The following is a 26,646-nucleotide window of genomic DNA, read 5'->3' as shown; positions in this document are numbered from 1 at the left end:
TGGGTATTGATATCATTATCGAAACGGCTAGGAGAGCTAAAATTCGTAGGCGGCAAGATAGATAGATAGATAGATAGATAGATAGATAGATAGATAGATAGATAGATAGATAGATAGATAGATAGATAGATAGATAGATAGATAGATAGATAGATAGATAGATAGATAGATAGATAGATAGATAGATAGATAGATAGATAGATAGATAGATAGATAGATAGATAGATAGATAGATAGATAGATAGATAGATAGACAGATAGACAGACAGACAGACAGACAGACAGACAGATAGATAGATAGATAGATAGATAGATAGATAGATAGATAGATAGATAGATAGATAGATAGATAGATAGATAGATAGATAGATAGATAGATAGATAGATAGATAGATAGATAGATAGATAGATAGATAGATAGATAGATAGATAGATAGATAGATAGATAGATAGATAGATAGATAGATAGATAGATAGATAGATAGATAGATAGATAGATAGATAGATAGATAGATAGATAGATAGATAGATAGATAGATACGTTCAAAGTCGCCGAAGTATGCTAAGAACTGCTTCGCTTTTAAAACACTGCACATTACTTTTTGTCATGTTCAAGATACTTTCACGTTAGAACTAGACTTCTAATTATTATTCTAGAAAATCAGGCTTGACGTTATCACACCAAAAAATTTTTCAGCTTTGGTGCCTCATGCTTGCGATATTGCCACAGGGATACCTTTGATGCCGTGTTTAATTTCATTAAAACTACTCAACGAGTACCATTTTAATCTTGTATGTCAAATTATTCGTCTTTTCATTGGGGTAACAAAGTTTTCAAAATTGTTCACATCAGGTTATTACGACAGTCTGGTATACAAGCTCAAAAGTATAATTCTTGTAGTTAAATTGAATATTTTACGCGTTATTGCCATTTATTTCTTTATTTTTGGTTTTCCATTTCACAGCTTACCTAAAACAGCATTCGACAACATTCTTAGCCAATCACCCAATGTGGGTGCGTGCCATTTAGATCGGGAAACAGACAAACCAACTTCAATAGATTTCTTTTTCTCCCACACTAAAAGCATCTAATTTAACAGCTGTGCCCACTGTAAATTATAACAATCGCGTCTTCTCATATCTCCTTGTACTCCCATATATGCCCACCGTTGCTCATGATCAATAACCCATTTGGTATGAAGACTTCTGAGAATTAACTTGTGACCACACTGATCAGCATGTTCATTATTGTCCTACAACACCTTTTGAGTCACTTTAGGTGTTATGATATCGCAGTAGCATCCTGTCCCACAGTAGATTTTTTTTTATTCGAAAGAATGCCCTTTGGTATAATCTTCCGCCGTAGTAGAATAAGCCTCCCTCCGTACGTAGAGATTTTTTTTTACTACATGTCAGACGCTAGAACAAAACACTAGAAAAACGCGATGCAGTTAGATTTACGCATTTTTTTAAAGCTCAAGGAGCTTTGTAGTGTTTGTCCCTTGCCATATATGGCACCAGAAGGGTAACGCAGCTGAGTATATATGTATAAAAAATATTTTGAGGGTTTTTGCCCCACAGCAACAGTGGGCATCACAGGGTTAAGGACATTGCGATCATTGCACGGCCCCTCACAGACCTCTTAAAGAAAGACGCCTCGTTTTACCGAGGCCATGACCAAGCGTCATCGTTTATCAAACTTACGACGCTGCATGCTTACAACGCCACCAATCTTGGGCCACTTTGATCCATCAGTTACAATCGAGGTTCGCATGGACGCCAGCGCATACGGCACGGGAGCTGTGCTATTGCAGCTCCAACGGGGGCACGAGCATGTTATAGCCTACGGAAGCTGACTGCTATCTACAGCCGAGCGCTACTATTCCAGCACAGAGTGAGAGTGGCTCACTCTTATGTGGGAAGTCACCAAATTTCGCCCATACCATTACGGGCACTCATTCCGTGTCGTCACTGATCACCACGCGCTCTCCTGACTAGCCTCCCTCAAGGACCCCACAGGACGTCTCACTCATTGGGCCATACGCCTTCAAGAATACACGTTCTCTGAAGTTTATAAAACAGGGCAATTACATCAGTATGTGGATTGTATAGACTGTTACCCTGTGCACGCATGTAATCGATACTGACACTATCGCGGACGTTTTTTGTCATGTCGCTGCTACTGAACTTTAGCGAATAGCAACGTCGGAATGCTTCTTTACGAACCATCGTGGACAAACTAAAGTCAACGCCTCGCGACCCGTTCTTACGAATGTTTTGGGCCAAACAACGGGATCATATAACGCCGTAACCTTGATTGTTTCAGATCTAGCTTACTTCCTGTCATTCCAGCGCACCTGCGTTCTACTGTCCTCCACCACCTTCATGGCGCTCCCATGGCCGGCCATTTGGGCGTTTCTCGCACATACTAAGATGTACGACGTCGTTTTTTTTTTTACTTGAACAAGCCAGTGCAATACGACGTTATGTCACCACTTCTGAGCACTGCCAGGGTCTCAAAGCGCCATGTTCCCTTTCAGCTGGCTACCTTCATTCGATCGACGTTCTCGCTGAACATTTTTTTTCGAGTTGGTTTGGACCTGCTCATCTCTTGTGCACTCTCCATAGCCGGAAATAAATGAATTGCTAATCCCACAGACTACGCAACACGGTACGCAATCAATCGAGTACTTCCCCTCAGTTACGCTACCGATGTTGCGGACTTTGTGTTGTACAACACAATATTAGTGCACGGAGCTCCCCGCCAACTCCTCACCGACCGTGGCAGCAACTTCCTCTTAGCTGTCGTTAATGAAATCCTGAGGTCCTGCCATACGAAGCACAGATTGACTACTTCGTACCACACCCAGTCGAATGGCACCAACTGAGTGCCTCAACAGGACCAAATGCGTTGCAGTTGACCACCGCGATTGAGACATTCATTTGCCGTATGTGACGTTCGGCTACAATTCCTTCCGTCACTGCACTGCCGGATATTCGCCCTTCTATATCTTATACGGCCATTACCCAACGCTACCCTTGGACACTTCGCTGCCTGCGGCCACTGTTGGTTAAGCCATCCCCGTGCCGACCACGCGTGCTAAGTCAACCGTAACAGTCAACAGGCCTCACTGGAGCACCAACGGCACCTCTACGATTGTCACCATAGGGCTGTTCATTCTACCCCGGGTTCATTCGTGCTCCTCTTGTCACCTACTCGGCGTGTGACTTTCTAAGAAACAGTTGTCGCTCTACACGGGGCCTATCGTTCGCGAAGTGACTGACGTCACGTACGAGATCATCCCAACGGATCCAACAAAGTCATCGTCAGCTCCGAGCGACACCGTTCATGTGGCTCGGCTAAAGCTCTATTACCCCCCCCCCCCCCCTTGACATCATCTGCGTAGCTTAAGCACCAGGACGGTGCTTCTGCCATCGGAGGTTATGATACATAACAGCCACCACAACGCGGCTGTATGAAAAAAAAAACGACGAAAACAGTTTTGGTTGAAGCTCGACTTGCGCTATCTTGTTCGACGAGTTCTGTGCATTGTGAATAGATTATTTAGGAAGTCACTCTTATCATTATATGTAATATATTTTTTGCAACTTACTGTGAAGCCTTCACAGGGTTGTTGAAAGTGTGGGAGCAAAAAGAAAGGCACAGCAAAAAATAACAGCATATAAGTAACCATAAATTTGGCCAGAGCAGCGTTGCTGAATAAGTACGAACAAAGAAGTAAATACATTCATGAATAAAGTTGTAGTAGACGCATTATTATTTTATACAATCGTAAAAAAGGTAGAAAAATGTTGACGTATTTGTAACAGTTGATGTAAATACAAACATTAGCAAACAACTTAATACAAGGGGTATAGTTGCAGGGTAGTTTCACAAGCATACGTGCACACGAACTTGATTGCACAGAGAGCGGTAGCGGTCGGTGTTAAGATTGCTTGTATAACTCCTCGAAACGTTCCATCAAGACTTCCATTGATTCATCCTCAGATGGAGCCTCCGAAGGGAGTTCCTGTCGGCCAGCAGAGGACTGGTGCGGTCGGTGCCCTTCGCCTTCGGGACTCGCAGTTTTGGCACTTTCCTGCAGTGCTCGCTGTCGTCGCTTTCTGAATCGGTGTTGATCGCCTTCCAGTATCTTTCAAGTCTACTTTGTCCGCGCTTGTTTGATGAGCAGTTGCACACGCTGCGGCCTCATCCCAGTTGCTTTCTCCTTCCGCATTGATGCTGCATGCGTGTTCTACTTCGATGGCGACTGCAGTTTCTAATTCACGTGATTGTGGTTCGTCAGAGTCATGGGTGCGTTTACCGGAGCTAAGCTGTGTGTGGCGAGTGTCTGTTAGTTTACGCCGTGACAGATCAAGACGGCGTGGTCTCATGAAAGTCAGCTTGTCTCGGAGGTCCCGCCACTCGCGAAAATCACCTCCGCCCCCACTCATTGCATCACCAAACTCGGGCTGTATGGCAGAGTCGAAGTCCTCAAATCGCGAACACAACCCGCGATGTAGCCCGCGCTTTCGGGAAGCCATCAAACACGCCGACTCACCACGTTTACGTTGAAACACACATTCCGAGGTCGATGTCTTCGAGGTGACCGGTGGAGCGTTGAGGGTTGCCCGCTCACTAGGCCTCGGCTCGAACAGGGGCAGCCTACCGTTCGAGTCGCCTGCTCAGGTGGGCTTGGCTCGCTTAGTGCGTGCTCGCGGGAACACGTGGTTGGCTTGCGCACGAGATCGCGGCCGCCGCTGCTGCTACTGATGATGATGATCCACAGTTTTGTGGGGTTGTGTTCCTACTTCAGACGCTTTAATAACCCTTTGATGTCCAAAAGCTTGTTCCAGTTAAAGACACTAAGAAAACGTTCGTATGCATAAGGAAATGATAAATTATGCCAAAGACGTTTTTAGGATAAAATTATGCATATTCATAGGCGTATAATGAGTTTTTTCTCCTGAGCAACATTGGGAACCTATGGTACTACTTCGGCTGGAATGCCTTCCTGCAGTAGCGGCCTGAAATAAGATGTAGAGGCACGTTGCAATATTGAAGATTGAAATTTAATTGTACACATCCTAACATTTTGGTTCACGCCTGCCCTGCGGGACCTGGATTGAGTTGGGAAACCTTGGGAAGCCTAGAAAGAAATTCGAAGGTAGAAAAGAGAAAATGTGCTGTCGTTTTATAAAATAACAATCATTTTAAATTTATTATTGTTTAAATTAAAAGGGCACCGAACCACGCTGACATTCTTGTAAAAATAAAGGTTCTTCCTTCCCTATGCTGAAATAAACGGCGCAATTATTTTGGGAATGACGCAGGCGAGTAAGAAGATGAAAGTAGTGCTAAACGGTTTTTCAATTTGACAGATTTTTTTTTATCTCATACTAGAAACATCGAAATTTAACAGCTCCGCGCAGAGTAAATATTACAATCACGTCTTCTCGTATTTACTTATACTCCCGTGTATGTCAAATGTTGCTCGTGAGCAACAACCCTTTTGGTATCAAAATTTCATTGATGTAACTTGTGAACACTAAACAGCGTGTTCATAAATATTCTACAGCGCCTTTTCCAATCATTTTTGGTGTTAGAAATATCACAGTAGCATCCTGTTTTGCTGTAGATTTTTTGTCGTTGTTGTTCGCAACACTGCCCTTTGACATATTTCCCGCTGTAGTCGAATAAGTCTCCCTCTGTGTGTGGAGCTTTTTTTTTTACTTCGTGTCAGACACTGCAGCAAAACACTGAACAAAATGAACGCTATAGCTTGAAACGAAACCGAAAGAATTGTTTATGCTTGTCCTAAGCATGGCAGCTGCACAATCTTAGTGATATTTTTACTGTTAAATCACTATTACCACTAAAGACAATCTGAATCTTTCCTTCGTTTAAGGCCTAAAGTAAAGTACATTTGTTTCAAGGTTAAAGTCTTGACAGCTTACACTGTGTCAATAGTATGTATATATATATATATATATATATATATATATATATATATATATATATATATATATATATATATATATATATATATATATATATATATATATATATATATATATATATATATATATATATATATATATATATATATATTGTGGTGTAAGCTACCCTAAACTAGGTTGAGCCATTTCGCGTGGTTTACGGTGAGCAGTTCTGAGCAAGCGCGAGGAGCGTGTCACGTAACATGGCCACAGGTGGCACCACGGAGAAGGCCTGGACGCCGTGGGCTCCAGGAGTGACGTGTCACTAGTGGCCTGGCGCTTGACTCGTGTGAGATCGCTCACCCTCTAGTTCACACGTTCGTCTACACATCTATGCTTCGTCCGCCCAAAGGAGGTAAGAGAAATTAGGGGCAATACCCCCCCCCCCCTTCAAAAAAAGAAAACCTCTGTCAGGACCCCCCTTCAAGGCTTCTTTTCCACCTTACAGCAGTAGGAAGAAACGAGTGAGATCATTATGGGCACAAATATATTTATGCTGGGATGGGGTTCTTGCGATGACCGTAACCACTAAAACAGAAGTCGGGACTCTCTCTATAGTTTTACCTAAACGACCGACCACCAATCCCCCAAAAATGAGTGGTTGGATCCACCCATGGTCCATCCGTCTATCCGTGGTCCGTTCATCCATGGTTGTTCGGTCCATACATTCATCCATCCATGGTTCTTTCGTTCGTTCCTCCATAAAATTGTGGTTCGTCTGTAATTCATCAATTCGTCCGTTAATCTGTGGTTCGTCCGTCCGTCCTTAGTTCACGCTACGTAAATCCTGGCATAGCCGAGCTAAGCCACTGCTACTTTTAATCTTTCTTAAAAGTGATCAGTTTACGTCTCTCTCTAAAACACACAACCTTCCGATAGCTGTTAGTTTCGCAAGAGTTCTCGCTGTATTTATTACCTCCGTCATTGAATTACAGATCGCTGCTTCCCCCCGATGGTACCTGTTCATGCAAGCCATTATGGAATAGAAAATGAATCTAGAGTAAATAAAACATTACCTAAGGCTAGTGAGGTAATTTTCGTTTTATGGTAAATGTTTAATTATTACACTATATGCACTTGGAAGTTGAAGGTTCATTCATCAACTTCAAGAAAAAATTTATTCTGATTCGTTTTTTTTTTTTTTGGGGGGGGGGGGTCGCTTGCCACGTGCACGACTCTCTTTGAAGCGGCCCGTCAACTTTCTCTGGAGGTAATTATACTTCTTTCTAAGAGTAGTGTGACCCACAAGAGAGTTGACATGCATCTTTAAACAAAGTCATACGTGGCCAGTAAACACTACCAAAAAGGAGTCACACACACTTTTTAGGGGTGAAGCTTCATAAGGCGAGGGCAAGTCCGGCGTTCTCGTAGCGACCTCTGTTTTTCAGAATGTTCACTAGACAGTGCTGTGGCACCATGCATAGGAGCGCATATTGTGATGAGTGATCATTAGAGGGCTCCGAAGCTTCGTCCACTCATCACCATTCACGCCGTGTATATGCTGTATTTTGTTTCTCACACGCACATGTTTAGAGTGTATAAGGAGTTATGAAAACATACAGACTGTTTATTTTGAGCCAAATTTTCGTAGTGGTGCGTAATGCTTATTCTATGCTATAAGCCTTTCATACGCCGCTCTATGTCGGCAGAACTTTTTGATAACGTCATTCTTAAATTTGGTCATGAGGGGAAAAAGCTTGTAAATGCGTTGACATCAGAAAAGTAGTCGTAGCATGCTCAATTCCCTTTCGTCTCAATGAAAACCATTGCCATGTCGCTAATGAAAATCAAACCTGGAACGTTCTGCCTCCTAAATTAGGCGAGGGGGAAGCCCCATTCAAGTCATCCGCTCTGAATGCATTGCGTTTTTATTTAACTCTGTACCCTTCCTAACACCCCTTCGTATGGACTCCTACGAACAGTGTACCCCTCCACGTGACCTGGGATTGCCCAAACCCACTTGCTGTTACTCCCATCCCCAAACCCATCCTCTCCTCTTGGGAGTCTGCACTGCTTAGCTTATGCCAGCAGAAATAGCAGCAGCTGATCTAGTGATCTCACAGGGTCGCCCAAGGCAATGCAGCCCTGGACTGAGGGCTCCACCCAACAAATATTTTTTCCAGGGCATTCGCTGAAAAAAAAAGGGGGTTTATTCTCTCTCTCTCTGCAGGCACATACAACGTACTGCGAGCCAACTTCACCGTATCGCGTGAGCGTGGCTTCTACCTGATAAACATGTATTTTCCTACGCTACTGAGCGTTGTCATTTCCTGGTTCGCCTTCTACCTTCCCCGGACCAACGCCCCCGGAAGACTCTTCCTAGATCTCGGCATGCTGCTAAACCTGCTCTCAGGTAAAGAGCCAGGAAAACTCTTTTCTGCAACATAGTGCGTCAAGTAGCAACAAATAAAAACAAGCCTGATCCCTCCCACGGATGATAATATTATCTTTATTTTAAGTGCACGGAACACTTTTGGTACTTTGTCCTCCATCCATCTCATGTGGCACGACCACGCTCTCAGTAGATCACTCAGTGTGAGCTATAGCAAAACTGGCGATGCTTAAGCCTGGTCTGAAATGAAGTAACATAATCTCTAACTATATGCGAAACAGAAATGACCAAAACGTAATAAAATTAACTAAAAATTGTCCTTGTGTCTGCATGTTACACTGCAAAAGTCGTCGAAAAACGAGAGTCTTGCATCTGGAGAGAGTGAACAAAACGTTTATTTGATGTTCTGCGCAAGAAAATCGGTGAATGGTATTCTGGAGGTGCTTCATCAGAGTGTCTCGAGCGTAGAGCGGAGGTGAACGAGCGCATCGAGTCACGTCACACGTGAGACACGAGCACTATCTGGCAGTTATCCTGGAAAACGAAGCGCGCGGCGTGTGCACCCGTCCAGGAGGCGATAAGGTGTAGAACGCAAGGTGACGGGTAGGTGCCACCACCGTGTCGTCTCAGCTAGTCTTAGTGAATCGTTGGAAACACTTACCTTTCATGTAAGTGTTGCATGGTCAGCGCCGCGTGATAAACGCTACGGTCCTAAATGTTACTTATGTATGCCTTTTCCAGTGAAAGACACACATACAGAATATTGACGTGTTGTTATGGTGCCTCAGGTATGCGCAATAATTACCTTTTAATTGGCGATTGCACAAGCATGAACGCTAAATCTTGAGCAATATTGGTGGGCGCTGCAGATGGGGTCGGCCGTTTAAAGTATCGTTTGGCGCCGTTTAGAGTATCGTTAATAGCGGACAAACAGACAAATGGACAGGCAGGCAGACAGACAGACAGACAGACAGACAGACAGACAGACAGACAGACAGACAGACAGACAGACAGACAGACAGACAGACAGACAGACATGGTGCTGACTCCGGCGGGTGCGCCACCACCTCGCCGAGCGATCGAATTCCCCTCTCTCTGTGCTACTGCCTCTGCGTGGCGCTATAGGTCACCATGCCTGATCGGGGAAGCAACCTGACAGAAGTCGCTGCAGACAACGCATATCTCAACTTCGGTAACGGGCAACAAGTGGATAACGAGCCGCAAAAAGTAGCGCACGTTTCGCACACCAAGTACATTGAGCACTATTTTTTATTGTTCAACTACGCACAGAAGAAGTCTCTCAACGGCACCACTTCGGAGGTCAAAATGTTATACTTGTTACATACTACGGGGGATGAACGGGTGCCGCTATAAGGAGCTTCGCCCCTAAAAAAAAACCTGTGTTCGAGAAATCCATGACCATACGACAGAAAACAATCGAAGTAGTGAGTAGACGCTTTCACGAACGCTGTGCCAATTACCAGTAGCGACTTAGGCTGCCTTGAAATAACGACTCTGGATCCACCTGCATGATAGTTCATTTAAGCTTGAGCAGAATCACTCGTCGGAGGTGTAGGCCTCCGACGAGTGATTCTACGCCGTCTCTCAATGCGCGTGGTTGTAGGACGACTTACTATTACTGAAGCGGACAGGCGGATGGCATGCAAGTAACTCAGAAAAAGTTAGCACAGCTCGCACTAAGTCACGCAAGGACGAGACACAGAAGAGCTTTTGGCCAGCCTAGCTGGTACTACCTTCTTGCCCTCTTACCTCTATCTTATTTCCACCTCTTGCTATACTACCCATAGATATATCATTTTCCTCTTTAGTCTACGTCTATCTCTTTCTATCCATGTCTGTTTGTTTCTCCACCTCGCTATCTTTCTTTCCGTCCCTCTTCCTTTTTTTTAATCTCTCTCTTTTAACAGCGAAACTGTTCAAACTGGCTGTAAAAACTTTGGTGTGGACCAATAACTATCACCATGATGGACAGGGATGTGCCCGACACATTAGCATAATCCCCCTTATTCACCACTCAATCATTAAGGAGGATAGAGGCAGAAGATGGTCGGAAAACACCAAGATTTCTAGACGTAGCCAGCAATTGATAAAATAAACCGTGGGAGTTGACCCAGTAGCCAACACTGTGGGAATTCTTGTTTTCAGCGCGAGTTTCAGTCCCTGTAGTTCGGGCATCCCTGTTTTATCTCTGACTGCCTTTAACTCGAACCTCTCTGCGCTAAGAAGCGGCCTTAGAACCACCTACCAGCACCTATAGGTAAAGCCTAGCAACAACCTATAGGCTAGAAGCAGTCATGACTACATATCAGAGTAGTCCAGCAGCGCTGTTTGAAGCCTTGCGGGACGTTGTGCAAGCTCTACCATATTTTTGCTCTTTCTATTTTTTTCTCTCCTTCTCTCTCTCTCTCTCTCTCTCTCTCTCTATTTGTCACGTTTTATGCTTATCCCTTCTGTACTTTAGGGCCCATGGTACCTCCTTTCACGATTAAAATTTGTGTTATGTGGGTAAATAAACTGGCGATAATTTAGGACATGTGATCGACCATGCAATTCGTCTCTGTATAATTCTGTAAACACACTAGTGGTCTGTGAATCGATGACGTACTTTTTGCTGAAAACCTTCTGACGTTCAGCGTATTTCCGTGCGACGTCATTCATTTATGCGCAGTGAACAGAGGAGTGCGCTCGGAGCTACCCCCGGTTTCGTACATGAAGGCACTGGACGTGTGGATGGGAGGCTGCATTTGTGCCGTGTTCGCCTCCCTGCTCGTCTTCTCCTTGGTGAACTACTTGGGACGCATCAAGCTGCGGCCGAAGCTGTACCGAAAGGTCGACGATGCCGCATTCGTAGTAAGGCTCCCTTCACTGTCCTCACGCCTTACATGCAGTCTGTTCGTCAGCTAATTGCACATATATGCATGGCTCCACCAGTGTAAAAGTAGCGGACGTTTTACGCCCTAAAAATCAGGTCAAGAAGACGTAGTCATTCGCTAGTCTCGACGCGGTGCTCTCTTTACCGTGCCTCCTTATGGTCTTCTTTCTTCACGATTAAAAATAACGGAAAAAAATTGCCAAACCTTTAATTAATCTCTCTCCTCCTTCCTCTATGCAGTGCCTATAGTGACCGCCACCATCAATATATATATATATATATATATATATATATATATATATATATATATATATATATATATATATATATATATATATATATATATATATATATATATATATATATATATATAAACATAAAGAGAGAGAGAGAGAGAGAGTCAGCACTACATTACTTCTGCTACCCCTGCAAGTTCTAATAAATTTTTACCGCAACTCCACGTAAGCTCTTTAAGCCGTTGTTCTTCCACTGTGTTCATTGCCATGGCTGCTACTCTAAGCCTGGCACTATACCTAGTGTAGTGCCACTACTAAACAGCAACATTGTTCCCATGCTGCTTAATAGAGGTGTTTCGATTTTCGCGGTATTATCCTAATACGCACGTTTGTGATTGTCATGAAGTCATTCCCACATGCTTCTACATTAGTAGTAGTAGTAGTTAGTAGTAGTAGTAGTAGTAGTAGTAGTAGTAGTAGTAGTAGTAGTAGTAGTAGTAGTAGTAGTAGTAGTAGTATCAGCCAGGATATTACGTCCCAAAACAACGATGTCATTATGAAACACGCCGTCGTGAAGTCCTCTGGTGATTTTCACCCCGTGCTGTTCTCAAACGCGCACTTACATCGCCAAAACACGGGCCTTAAGAATTTCACATCCATTGAAATGCGACGGCTGCGGCTGGGATATAACTTGAACCAGACATCGTAACCTATGCACTAGTGTGGCGGCCTCTATAATACAAATAACTGTTATTAAACTCTCATGCGTATCACTTCGTTCTTTCATATTTAAACGCACTCAAACTGCGAACACTTGTTACACCACAAAGAAAGATTTTCTAACTGGTCCTGGCTGTTTTTCGAACCAGTATGACAATTCGAAGTGTGGCTAACCACTGTCTAAAATTACCTCAGTAATATATTGTAGCCGATGTTATACGCCATGGCCTCACTGACATAATTTTACCCCCTCACCTATTTCTTTTCTGAACATTCCTTCTTGTGTTACGAAAATAACCATCCGAAGACGTAGACAAAGTATATTATTATTTTTTTGCTAATTTTCTAACCACCACTCTTACACACATCGGTTTAACTGCTTCTACTTTCCCAAAGAAAAAAACTCTTTGATGCTAACATTGTCAACTGACTATGCAAAGTAGCTGTGTGATCACAATATGCACTGCTTTATTGGCATGATTGAACGACTAAAGGCTTATAACGATGTCTCTTTTGCCAGCTTGTGACGCGAAAGAAGGAGCTGGCTGAAGATCCAGAGAACTACGACAGCAAAGAGTACGAGGAGCTGTACAGGAACGCCAAGCGGGCGGACAGCATCGACCGCTTCGCTCGTGTCGCCTTCCCGTTTGTCTTCCTCGTATTCAACACCGCCTACTGGTCCCTGTACTCCAGCCAGGCGTACATCAGTGTCCAGGGTGAACTGGAGCTCGCCTAGGTTGGGTCGTCCCCCTTGCAAGGCTTTGGTGATGCTCGAGTAAATAAAAACTCAAACAGGGTGGAATGCTTCACGACCTGAACAAAGTTTTTCATTTCTTCATTCATCAATGGGGTCCCTTGCGCAATCGCCAAAGATGAATCGAAGGCGAAAGCCAACTTCTCTTTTTTCTGAGTTCAGCGTATTGTTTATTTTCCACCCTCCTTCGAAAGCTTTTTCAATATAACGCGGTTTTACAAGGCCTCAAGGATAGGTGGCCTGGAAAGCTTTCTGCCTTTCACCTGGCTTTGCACTGCCTCTATTATCGACCCATGTTTGACCTAGCGACGATGTCGTGTGAAGACGACATCACGTTGAGGTCATAGCCACAATATACTGAAGTCACATAAGCGATTTGGAAAAATATGATGACGTTCATATGGTGATTTCATCAAGTGTGATTTTTTTTCTCTTATTATTTTTGTCTCACTATTATTGAGCCCACCGGCGGTCAATTTTCGTGTTTTAATAATTAGAAGCTAAAAAATGAAACTACAGGCTATTCATTTGGGGAGGCGGTGGAGAAGGTTTGAAAATACTATATTAAAAAACATCAAGTGCGCCGAAGATTTCCTAAATGTCGACAATTACAGCAGAACGTTGAGAAAAATACCATGCATTGTTTGCTAGAAAGGAAGAACTTCATTGAAAAACTTTGGCGTCGAAGGTCCCCAGAGTATCGTCTTTATTAAAGTGTTTTGGTTACTATGGGTGAAGTCCTTCGTGCAGGTACGCATGGATGTTCCAGCTCGCTGGTTTTGGTCACAGGTCACCATCTGTCTTCCTAAGTCCATTTGGAGAGCCACGCATCCCTCGACTATTTCATGGTCGTGGGAGGTACGACTCTGTTATTACTTAGGGGTGAGACAGTGTACGTCAGACGCTTCTTGTATTGCTGTGCGTGTGATGCAAGATCCGGTGTCAAGAGAGAAATCTTGAAAATAGGTTCTGGTCTTTGCGCATGAATATGCATTAGTGAATATAGTACACAAGAAGGGGAATGGCAAGGACTTGAAGAATTACAGGCCTATCAGCTTGCTCTCCGTAGTATACAAGCCATTTACAAAGGTAATTGCTAACAGAATTAAGACAACATCGGAATTCAATCAACCGAAGGAACAAACAGGATTTCAAACAGGCTACTCAACAATCAACCACATTCATACTATCAATCAGGTAATAAAAAATGCTGAGAATATAACCAACCACTATACATAGCCTTCATAGATTACGAGAAGGCGTTTAATTCAGTAGAAATATCAACAGTCATGCAGACACTGTAGAATCAGGGTATCGACAAAACGTATATAAACATCCTGGAAGAAACCTACAGGGGATCAACTGCTACCATAGTGCTTCATAAAGAAGGTAACAGAATACCAATCAAAAAGGGTGTAATGCAGGGGGTTACAATCTCATCAATGCTATTCCCCACGTGCTTACGGAAGTTTTCAGAGGCCTTGATTGGGAACAGTTAGGGATAAGAGTTAATGGATAGTACCTTAGTAACCTGCACTTCACCGATGACAATGTATTGCTGAGTAACTCAGGGGACGAATCGCAACTCATGATTACCGAGCTAGACAAAGAGAGCAGAAAGGTAGCTCTTATAGGTAATCTGTAGAAAAAGAAAGTGATGTACAACAATCTCAGAAGAGAGCAGCGTTTCGAGATAGGTAATAATGCACTTGGAGTTTTAAAAGACTATGTCTACTTAGGACAGATAATAACCGCGGAGCCGAACCACGAGTATAAGGTAATTAGAAAAAAATGACCCCGTATCTGCATTTATACTGCAAATGTCGTCGAAAGACGGTAGTCTTGCGTGTGGAGCGAGTGAACAAAACATTTATTTGACGTTTTGCTCAAGAAAATCGGTGAATGGTATTCTGGAGGCGCTGCGTCCTCGAGCGTGCAGAGGAGGCGAACGAGCGCATCAAGTCACGTCGCACGTGAGACATGAGCGCCATCTGGCAGTTCTTTTTTTTTTCAAAAACGAAGCGCGTGCCTCTGAGACGGGTGTGCTCGCCCGCCTCAGAGGTGATAAGCTGTAGAACGCAAGGCGACGGATAGGTGCCACCACCGTCTCGTTTTAGCAAAGCGTTGGAACAGGACAGGACAAACAACTTTATTTGGTCCTGAGAGGCAAGGCAGCGGGCCAACTATGTAGGTCCCCACCCAGCCGTTGGCTAGTCCCATGTCGGAACAGAGAGGCCATGCCTCTCCGCTCGTTCACGGGCCCTCTGGACAGCCTGAAGCTGGACGTCTTGTCTGGGGTCTGTGATTGCCGTCGTCCAGTCTTCTTCTGTTTTAAAATCCTGTAACGCAGGGCACTGCCAGAGCATGTGACTCAAAGAGCAAAATTCACCACAATCTGGGCAAAGTGGATCAATATCCGGATGAAGCATGCTCAGAAAGCCCCTAGAGGGGTAAGACCCCGTCTGGAGCATGCGGAGCGTGCTTGCTTGTGATCTGTGGAGCTTATGATGGGGAAAAGGAAAAGTCTGTCGCTCTCCTCTGTAATGAGATGTTATCTCGTGAAAAGTAACGAGAGGATCACTGTGGACGAGCTCTCCCGAACCCACCCGAGAGACCACCCCATCGCGGCTTGTGAAACCTCGCGCACAGTCGTGGGCTATCTCGTTTGGGTTCAGGTGACCCGGCAGTACGTCTGGTCCCATGTGAGCGGGAAACCAGACTATGTGATGAATAACGTCTGAGGGGGGTTTGCTGTGGAGAATTCTGGCTGCCTCTGTGGCTATCAATCCCGATGCGAACGCCCTAACGGCCGCTCGGGAATCGGTGTACACCGTGGTGCGTTTCGTGTCCAGTAATGCCAGCGCTACAGCAGCCTGTTCTGCTACATCGACCAAGGAGGTCTTCACTGAAGCTGCCGAGACAAGTTCTCCCCTGTCATTGACTACTGCCACAGAAAACCCGCTGCCGCCGGCGTGGCGCGCCGCGTCCACAAATGTCTCTGTTCCGGAGAGGTTCTTTATGAAAGCCCTAGCCCTCGCCAACCTACGACCTTTATTGTGTTGGGGATGGATGTTTCGTGTAAGAGGGTCAACAATAAAGGAATTCCTTGTTTGATAATCAAGCTGCGTAGTTTCTCCCTGATTGAAGATAGGACGGAGGCCTGCCGCATCGAGCAGTTTTCTTCCTGTTTTGAAACTCGATAACCGAATTATTTGTGCTGACCTTTGCGCTTCAATTAATTCCGAAGTGGTGTTGTGCACTCCCAACTTCATGAGTTTTTCTGTGCTAGTCGTGATTGGGACGCCGAGCACCTTTTTGACACTTTTGCGCATGAGCGTGCCCAATTTATCTATTTCCGTTTGGTCCAATTGAGAGCCGCCACTATGTATATGATATGGCTCATGAGGAAAGCGTGGTGGGCCCTAAGGAGGATATCCTCGCCTATGCCGCCCTTCTTGTTGGACACCCGCATAATTAATCTCAGAATGTTCTCTGTTTTTGTGGTGAGATGGGCTATAGTCTTTGCGTTGCATCCCTTAGAGTCTAATAAAAGCCCCAGAATTTTCATAGAATTGACTCTAGGAATTGTGCGACCATCCTTGGTGCAAACGCTAATGGGCACCTGATTGAGAGGGGTGAGTCCCCTAACACCTCGTCTAGCCTGTCTGTACAGCAGGAGTTCCAACTTTTCCGGCGAAAGCGCCAGTCCCGTACCTTCCAGGAAAGACTCTAACGTCCAGAGCCTCCTGTAGAGCTTGTTCAACCGCCGCCTCCGATCCTCCAGGACACCAGATTGTAATGTCGTCAGCATATAAAGCGTGTCCGACATTAGGAACTTTAGAAAGGCTTGCCGACAGCTTGCGCATGGCTATCTATGTTGAATAGAAGGGGGGAGATAACTGCCCCTTGGGGAGTACCCCTTCGTCCGAGTTTGAAAGGCTCCGAGACTGATTGTCCCAGTTTTATTGCCGCCGTCCGACTCTCAAGGAAAGATTCAATGAAGGAGAAGAATTTAACTCCCAGGTTCAAAGCCGATATCTCCTTAAGAATATAGTCGTGTTTGACAGTATCGAATGCTTTAGTGAGGTCCAGTGCGAGGACCCCTTTTACATCTTTGCTTGGAAAGTCAATTATTTGTGTTTTGAGGAGGAGCATGACATCTTGCGTGGAAAGTGAGGGCCTGAAACCTACCATATTATATGGAAATAGGTCATTCCTCTCGATGTAGCGCGATATCCTGTTGTGTACTGCATGTTCTGCCACTTTGCTAAGGCAAGAAGTAAGGGAGATCGGGCGGAGGTGATCTAAGCTGGGTGATTTACCTGGCTTGGGGATTAAGACCACTGTGGCCCTCTTCCAAGTTTCTGGTACGACGCCCTCCTCCCATACCCTGTTTATCTCCTTCACTAAGGCCTGAATGGCTTTATCATCCAAATTTTTTAAGAGCCGATTCGTAACTCCATCGGGACCTGGGGCAGACCTTCCGTTTAGGCTATGGAGCACTTCCCTGATCTCAGCTTCCGAGAAGGGAGCGTCCAACTCTGGGGAAGGCACACCCTCATACCGGTGGGGGACAGAAGTTGAGCTCTGGCTAAGCGGGAGGTACTTGTTGGCAAGTATCTGAAATTGGGAAGCTTCTGAGATGCCTGCCATTTTCTCCTTATTAATAAGTCGGTCTATGGCTAGTTTCTGATTGCCTTTGGATTGTCCATCATCTAGGAGGTGTTTGAAGAGGGTCCATTTGCCTCCTTTGCGCATTTTCCCGTCCGCAGCCGAGCACGCGTCCCTCAATTGTTGTTTATGGAGTTCGGAGCAGTGCTCTTCAATATGCCGATTGAGCTCCGCAATCTTTTTTCGTAGCCTGCGATTGAGCCTTTGTTTTTTCCATCTCGCGATGAGAGAGCGTTTGGCGTCCAGGAGGTGCGCTAACCTTGCATCCATCCCCGGAGCATCAAATTCTGTTACTATTTCTTTGGTGGCCTTCTCGACATCCTTCTGGATTTGTACAAGAAGTTCACTGAAGGTGTCATGTACTGACTCATCTTCACCTCTGATTTGCCTAAAAAGGTCCCAGTCTGTATATTTATAGGTTCTTGGGGGTGGTGCTCTTATTTCCATCTGGAGTTCTATGATGCTGTGGTCGCTTCCTAAGTTCTCCTGTAAGTTGGACCACTCGACCACCGCATTTCTAGTGAAGCTGAGATCAGGCATCGTGTCACTGGCGACCGAGTTTCCCAGCCTCGTGGGAAAACGCGGGTCGGAGATAAGCGTTAGGTTTAAGTCTATACTGGCTGCAACTAGATTGGCCCCTTTCTTTGTCCTCGTAACATAGCCCCAAGACGGATGGGGAGCGTTGAAATCCCCAGCTACTATTAAAGGGTGCGATCTGGCGGCAGTTGCGACCATATGAAGGAGTGAGCGGATATTATGTTTATAAGCCGAAGGAGGGCTATACAGGTTAAAAACGAATATGTTGCTTCGGATTTTGCCGTTGGGGATGATTTCAATTAATTGTGCCTCGAGACCGGATCTCTTATCCGAGTCGCAAATTTTGACTTCGTGCTGCTCAAAGGAGGTATCTTTCCTGACCAACGTGGCGATACCTCTGCCATTTGCGCCTTTTTGACTAATCGAACGGTAGCCCGAGAGAACTACCTTCTCGCTAAGTGTTTCCTGCAAGAGCAGGACGTGCGGCATTGACGCCTGTGCTTTGATGAGCTGCAGTAGAGCAGCTTTACGCCTTAAGAAACTTGCGCAATTCCACTGCCAGATAGTTATGTTTCCGGTTTGGCCCGCCATTTTGAATATTATTGAAGGAACATAGCCTGCGGCGAACTCGTAGCGCCCGAATCCTGCTGCACTATCTTGGCTTTTGCAATCGTACCAGTGTTGGTCGTCTTGAGTTTGCTAGAGTCAATCATTTTCATTTTAGATTCGAGAGGAATAAATGAGGAAGGACAGGGAGGTTAGCCAGTTCTCAGACCGGCTGGCTACCCTGTACTGGGGAAGGGGGTAAGGGGGATAAAAGATGAGAGAAAAGAGACGTTGTAAAAAAAAGGGAGAGAAGGTCATCAGACGATCCACGACGCTGTTTACAGTCTGTCTCTAAGACCACTTGCCCGCAGAAAGCGCAACAACGCTCTCAATGCCTTGCGTGCAGAGGACGGTCTCGGCCAGTATCCTAATACCCTTTCTTCCGACAATTGGCGATTGTCTATTCTATCTAAAGCTTTTGACAGTTCTTTTCTTGGCACGCTGAAGCGGGGACACTCGCAGAGAAGATGGGAGAAAGTCTCTGCGCAGCCACAGTTGTCACATGTCGGGCTTCTGGCCATTCCGATTCGAAACGAATAAGCATTCGTAAAGGCCACCCCAATCCACAGACGGCACAAAAGTGTCTCCTCTGCTCTGGTTATTCCTGATGGAAGACGGAGCTGTAGGTGTGGGTCCAAATTATGAAGGCGGGCGTTGGTGAATGCCGGTGAATTCCACTGAGCGAGTGTCAGTTCTCGTGGAAGTGATCGAAGCCTTGCAGCGGCGTCCGTTCTTGATAATGGTATAGCTACACAAGGGGCATCGTCATGAGCAGTTCGGGCTGCTTCATCTGCACGGTCGTTTCCATCAATGCTGCAGTGGCCTGGTATCCATTGATATGCTATGTCATGTTGTTTCTCTATAGCCCGGTGATGGAGCAGTCGTATTTCAGCAATTAGCTGTTCGTTTGGTCCATGGCGATATGGCGAGGCAATTCCCTGGAGAGCTGCTTTGGAGTCGGAGAATATTGACCATGTCTGTTGCGGTTCTTCAACTAGGAACTCCAGAGCGGCACGAATGGCGGCGAGTTCTGCCGCCGTGGATGATGTCAGATGCGAGGTCCTGAACTTTATCGTGATGGATTTCTCCGGAATTACCACTGCGCCTGTTGAACTTGTTGAAGTGACCGACCCATCTGTGTAAATGTGAATCCGTCCACTGTGTTTCTCATGCAGAAACAGTAATGTTGTTTGTTTTAGGGTCAAATTTGACAAATTTTTCTTCTTTTGCATTCCGGGGATGGTTATCAGGGCTTCCAGTGGATGTAGACACCACAATGGTAACGACGGTCTTGCTGCGTGCGTGAAGTTCGTGGGAATCACCGTGCGATGTGGGGCAATAATAGAGCAGAACGCAGAGCATGGCCTGGAAAGTGGAAGGGAGGCAAGGTGATGCGATTGAATCCGGGTGGCATGTCTTATGTGCGTTCTTAAAGCATCGACACGAATGTAGGTTGTGATAGGGTGTTCATGTGCGATTGCGACAGTCGCTGCTGAGGATGCGCATCTCGGTAGCCCGAGGCATATTCTCAGTGCTTGAGCTTGTAATGACTGGAGAACGTGAACGTTTGTTATGCGGGCCTTGCCAAGCACAGGTAGGCTGTAGCGCATGAAGCCAAGAAAAAGTGCAGCATACAGTTGAAGCATGGCTCGTACCGATGCACCCCATGATTTTCCCGCAAGAAACCTTAGGACGTGGGTGATCATGGTGAGTTTCTTCTTCATGTAAGCGATATGAGGGCTCCAAGACAAATCACGATCTATTATTACACCCAGGAAACGGTGAGTCTTTTGATAGCTAATTGTGTGTCCATTAATTCTGATGTGGTATGGCGTCATTGTCTTGCGCGTAAACGCAACTAGTGAGCATTTCTCACATGACAGCTCCAGTCCTCGTCCTTGAAGGTAGTTTGACGTCAGTGTAGCCGCTGTCTGAAGCCTGGCTCGTACGTGTAGACGCGTGACCCCTGATGCCCAGATGCAGATGTCGTCCGCGTATATCGACAGATGTACGGAGTGTGGCAGGACGTCAATGAGGCCGATGAGCGCAAGGTTGAAAAGTATGGGGCTTAGGACCCCACCTTGAGGTACGCCGCGATAAGTATGATGTTGCCTTGTTGCGCCATCTTCTGTCTGAACGAAGAAGGTTCTGTCTTTCAAATAGCTGTAGACCCATTGGTAAACGCGGCCTCCCAATCCAATGCTTCCCAAGGCGTCCAGGATGGTTTCATGTAATACATTGTCGTATGCAGCCTTAATATCCAAGAAAAGTGCCGCTGATAATCTCTTTAGGCTCTTCTGTTGTTGTACAGACGTGACAAGATCAACAACATTGTCTATGGAAGATCGTCCACGTCGAAAGCCGGTCAAAGCCTCGGGGTATATATTGTTATGTTCCAAGTACCACTCCAGGCGAGTCAGCACCATTCTCTCCATCACCTTTCCAAAACAGCTGGCAAGCGCGATGGGGCGATAGGAGGCCATGTCCAGAGGCGATTTGCCTGGTTTGAGCAGGGGAACAAGACGGCTGCACTTCCACGAAGGAGGAACCGAACCGTTGCTCCACGAGTCATTGTATACAGCTAGAAGGGCACGCCGAGCTGTTCGTCCTAGGTTAGCAAGGGCCATGTAAGTGACTCCATCGGGTCCAGGCGATGACGAGCGCTTGCATGCTGCCAATTCTGCCTGAAGCTCCTCTAGAGAAAACATATTATCCATCCGAGTGTCTCTGGACACCGGCGCGTTTCGTAGGTTACTCATCTTGATCCCGGACCCCTTTTTTGCAACCCTGGCGCAGAAGTCTTCCGCTACATCGATTTCACGCCGGCCTTGGTGGAGAGCAAGGCTTTTGAACGGACAATTCTGTTGTGGCAATGCTCGTAGGCCGCGGATTATTCTCCATATTTGCGAAAGAGGTTTGTGGGGATCGAGCGACTCGCATAGTGACTTCCATCGTTGCGACTGTAGTGCATTGATTCGACGTTGAATCTTCTTTTGTAGACGTCTCGCTTCCCTCAAGTCGTAGATGAATTTCGTGCGCCTATAACGTCGTTCGGCGTGACGACGGATTGCACGAAGTCGCTCCAACTCCACCTCATATTTGCGAAAATCTGGCAAAGGTCCACAATTAAACGTTGCCTCTTGAATAGCGGCCTTCATTATACCTTCTAGGCTTTCAAGAGAGCCTTCTTGGTTTCTCTCGCATTGCTTCTCTGTGGATGATCTGTACTTTGACCAGTCTATCCGGGAAGTGGGCGCGATTTGCGACTTGCTTAGCCCCTTGATTTTTATATAGGTGGGGATGTGATCACTGCCATGCGTTTCATTGTCCGCAAACCACTGCACCTTGGTGTTCAGGCTACTCGACACAAAAGTTAGGTCGAGACAGCTACTATATGTCAGACCCCGTAAAAACGTGGGAGCGCCGTCATTTAAACAATGTAGTTGGTGGTCAGATACAAAGGAGGACACATCTCTTCCCCGACGGTCCATCTTCTGGCTTCCCCACAGAGGGTGATGAGCGTTAAAATCACCGGTAATAATCCATGGCCCAGGTGTCGCTGATATAATGGCGCTTAATCTTGCTGGGTCGAAGCGGCCTGAAGGCGAAATATATACTGCCACTAGCGTGAAGTTCACGTTCTTACGCTTAACTGTCAGGCACACGTATTGGTTGCTGTCGTCCGGTGTTACTGGATGCTCAATATATGTGAGGTCGCACCTCATGTAAACAATGACCTTACTGGTTTCGTTACGGGTTGTAGATCTGAAAGCCTCGTATTTAGAAAGTCTTATAGCATTGTGAAGACGTGGTTCACAAATTACGATAATTGGAAACTGATTCTTGAAAACATATGGTCGAAAATCCGAAATGCGGGGTTTAAGACCTCGGGCATTCCATTGGAAAATTGATGCTTCTTTCACTTGTTTACGAAAGGGCTGCAGGGAAAGAGCCATGGTGCTTCTGTAGATTTGATAGCACCGGATTCAAAGCGTGCAGTATTTGAAGAGCGCTATGGGCAGCCGGAGTCTGAATATTATTCAGGAGTACTCGAATTGTCTTCATGAGGGTCTTAATCACGTCTATTATTTCGTTATCTTGACTGTCATGACTTACTCGCTCTGAAGTAGCTTTCAGTGGGTGATGCTGCCGTTCTACTGGCGGTGTCACTGGCGGCAGCGCTGGCCACGCGTCAGGGTCAATGTTTCTTGCGTCTTTCTGAGGATGCTTGCTGTTGGCACTTGTTGATGCTTGTGGTGGTGAGTGCGTGATATGGGGTAGCGGTGTATCCCTGGCCTTTGCAGAGGATGTCCTAGGAGTTTTCCTATGGCGCGATCGTCGACGTCGCACTTTGGCAGCAGCCTCCCTGTGGGTAGAACCGTCTCTGGCCATCTGCCTCAGCACTTGCATTTCCTTCTTCACATTTGGGCACTGCTTTGATGACGCCTCGTGAGGACCTTGGCAATTGCCGCATTTGCGATGTTCTGCCTGGCAGGCTTCCGTGTTGTGCGACTCCGAACATCGGGAGCACACAGCAGAACTTGTGCAAACAGCACTCACATGTCCTATTTTACAGCACTTCCGACACTGAAGAGGTTTCGGCACGAACGGCCGTACTGTGTGTCGAAAATGACCAACTCTTACTTGAGTTGGGAGGCTGTCACCCTTAAAAACTAGTTTCACGCATCGTGAGTTCCCGAGACGGCGGGCTTGCAAGATTGTAGTAGCTTCCGTCACTGGTTTGATTAGAGTTGGAAAATCAATATCGCTAATAGAAGTGTCGACGTCGTAGATAACGCCTGCCCTAGAGTCCTTGCCATCTGGTATGAAAGAACGAACGTTGATGTTCCCGAGCACATTCACCTTGGTCAATACGTCGAGAGCAGTACGTTGCGTAACGTCTATCGCCAGAACGTTCTTGCGGCCATTGATTCTCACGTCTGTTATTTGTCCCGGAACGAGCGCCTCAAGTGACATAGACGTGACCTGGCGATTAAGTCGGTTCATGCTGTCAGCGGCATTCAGCGGGACAAACAAAATAGTGTGAACCGGTGGCTCTTGAATATTCGTGGTGGCCTTACTTTGGGAAGGGGATGTCGTAAGCAACCTCCTCTTCGCCTTGTGTCTTGCCACGGGCACAAAGTCACTTTCATCGGAGCTCTCATCACTGGCCGTAGAGTACATGAGCGTGTCCTCACTGTCGACGTCACTTGGGTGGCCGGAGCGCTTTCTTAGAGTGGCCACCGACGACGCGGGACGTATGGGTGGAGGCCCTGGTGATTCTACGTCCATTTCCGCAGGCAGAAGAGCGGCGTCTTCCACTAGCACCAAACAAAACGAGAAAAAATAACAGAGACTGAAACCAGCCTTAGATTCCAGGATTCCTACTCGACGTGTCAGGTGGGAGACGCTCCCGTCCATACGTTCGATTGTGCTAGATTGAATGGCTAAGGCCTCTCTCACCTGCTTGAGCGATTCCTCAATCGCCGTTAAAGACGCGAGTACATTTTTCTCAGGGACCTGAGCGGGGGACTCGTCACTTTGCATTGCCACGCTTTCCGCGATCGCGGGGGGCGAAACGGCCTTGCGCTTATTCGACCCTCCTGCTTGAACCGGTATGGGTGTGGCTACTTCACAGGGTTCACGCGAGTTGCGGAAGAGCTCGAACTCGGTCCTCAGCGTTCGTAGTGCTTCTTTAAGTTCTGCATTTTCTTTTTTAAGCATTAAAATCTCTGATTGTTCTCTTTTTTGCTCTGGTAAAATGCCCTGCGTTACCTTTTGGCCGCTTGGGATGTTCATCCTGGCCTTGTCCGCCCAAGACATTTGCTTCTGAACGCGGCCCTTGGAACCCGATCGTCCTCTCGAACGGGAGCGACTGCTGCCCTTGTCACGCCCTCTGGAGCGAGAGCGCGATTTGATGCCGGAGCGTCCTCTGGAGCGGGAGCGTCCTCTAGATGCCGATCTGCTGCGATGAGCGCTGGAGAATGATTCTTCTTCCGCCAGTCCTTCTTCGCCTCCAGCTGTGTCGGAGCCACGCCGCGCGCGCCTACGGCGGCGCCGCCGTCTTTGGCGCACGATGTAGGGCATCTGGAAGCGCTTTCTGCACTTGCGGTCCGCCGTTGGGTGCGCTCCGCCACAGATGGCACACGTGGGATCACACTGATGATCCGGTGATGGTGACTACATGCCGCATCCGCGGCATTTCTTCTGTTCATCGCCCTTGGGGCAAACATCGGACCTGTGGCCCAAATCCCCACATGCATAGCACACGTCCACTTGCCTGCGATACAAGGAACAAGGGTATCGAACACCATCACACACGACGTGCTGGGGGACCTTTTGTCCGTCAAACAACACGATCACTGTTGGTGTCTTCTTGATTCTTCGAACCCCCAGAGCGTCAGGGTTCCTCTGGTTGACGATAATCTCTGTCAGTTCTGCGTCACTGAGATCCACATTGATTCCACGGATCACTCCTTTACATGTGTTGTCAGACGCAGCCACGTAAGTTGCCAAGCCTATGACAGTCGAGCCCATACTTATCTCTTGGACCCTGGCGTAGGCGCGCGCATTCGCCTCGAACGGCGTGGCAACGACGAAAATGTTCTGGAAGGGGTTCGTGCACAGCGTGTCGTCGAACACCTGCTCTGCTGTTAGGGAAGCCGCCTTTGCGAGCGAGCGCTTGAAGATAAGGTCTGTCTTCTTGACATCCATCCCTCCACGTGGCCGTATAATGGTCTTAAAGTGATCCCTGGGAAGGTTTGGGATCCTGGAAGCTTTCACAACACGCCTCAACACGTTCTGTGAGGCGGCAGTGCGGGAGCCACCTTTACCGCTTCCTGTCGCTGACGTGGGCGCATTACCAGCGTTACAATCCGCCCGCTCGGCAAGTTTCTTCTTCTTGCTGGCTACTTCAATCCATCCCGCGCACTCCGCTTCTTCCGGATTGATGTCCATGCCTTCTACAACCGACACATTGGGGTTGGAGGCCATTCTTCAGCTCGACGACGCGTTAGGCGTCGTCGCGACGCTGTTGCAGCGCCCGAGAAACGCGTCGACGCGCGAGGCGTCTGCGTGGCGTGGGTAAAAGTCCTGGGGATGTCCAAAAATTTCACCCACCGGTAAGATGTTGGTATCTGCTGGTTCACTACAACAAACGGCGTCGAATGATGCACAGTTCTTGCTAGTTGAGGCAAAAAATCCGTGCCAGAACACTTGAACAATCGGGAGCCGACGTGTTCGCACATCCGCACTGGACGAGCGCCCCCTGGCGAGTCCCCAAAGCGTTGGAAACACTCGCCTTTCTGTGGAAGCGTTGGGTGGTCAGCGCAGCGTGATAAGCGCTACGGTCCCTAAAATTACCTATGTATGCCTTTTCTAGTAAAATGCGCACATGCAGAATATGTACCTGTTGTTATGGTGCACCAGACACGCGCAACAATTGTTTTTTAGTCGACAAATGCTCATGTATGAACGCTGAACCTTGAGCAACATAGGTGGGCGCTGCGGATGGGGTCGGCCGTTTCAAATACCCAATGCTGTTGAGAGTGGAGAAACAGACCAATGTACAGACAGACAGACAGACCAAAATTTTTGCGTCAAAGGTCCCCAAGAGAGACTATGGTCTTTAATAAGAATAGGTTGCAGCACATTAGGCAAGCACTCTCAAATCATGACAGGTAGATTGCCACTATCCCTCAAGAAGAAGGTATATAACAGCTGCATCTAGCCGGTATTTAGCTACGGAGCAGAAACCAGGAGACTTACAAACAGGGTTCAACTTAAATTGAGGACGACGCAGTGAACAATAAAAAGGAAAATGATAGGTGTAGCCTTAAATGACAAGAAGAGAGCAGAGTTGATAAGGGAACAAACCGGGGTTAAGGATATCATAGTT

The 26,646-nt window shown here is 46.7% G+C and overlaps 1 protein-coding gene across 1 annotated transcript in view; it reads left to right on the top strand.

Annotated features, from left to right (window-relative positions):
* The window catches only part of LOC119172832 (glycine receptor subunit alpha-2), a 68,128-nt gene extending 55,211 nt beyond the window's left edge, over nt 1-12,917 (top strand). The window contains exons 7-9 of the mRNA XM_075884424.1: nt 8,171-8,353; nt 11,022-11,203; nt 12,702-12,917. Coding sequence (XP_075740539.1) covers nt 8,171-8,353; nt 11,022-11,203; nt 12,702-12,917 — 581 coding nt within the window. The remainder of the gene's footprint in view (nt 1-8,170; nt 8,354-11,021; nt 11,204-12,701) is intronic.
* The last annotated feature ends 13,729 nt before the right edge of the window (nt 12,918-26,646 follow it).

The sequence above is a fragment of the Rhipicephalus microplus genome, unplaced genomic scaffold, assembly GCF_043290135.1.
Source record: "Rhipicephalus microplus isolate Deutch F79 unplaced genomic scaffold, USDA_Rmic scaffold_32, whole genome shotgun sequence".
NCBI lineage: Eukaryota > Metazoa > Arthropoda > Arachnida > Ixodida > Ixodidae > Rhipicephalus > Rhipicephalus microplus.
Note: the sequence above shows the minus strand (reverse complement) of the source record. Positions and strands in the feature narration are given on the sequence as shown.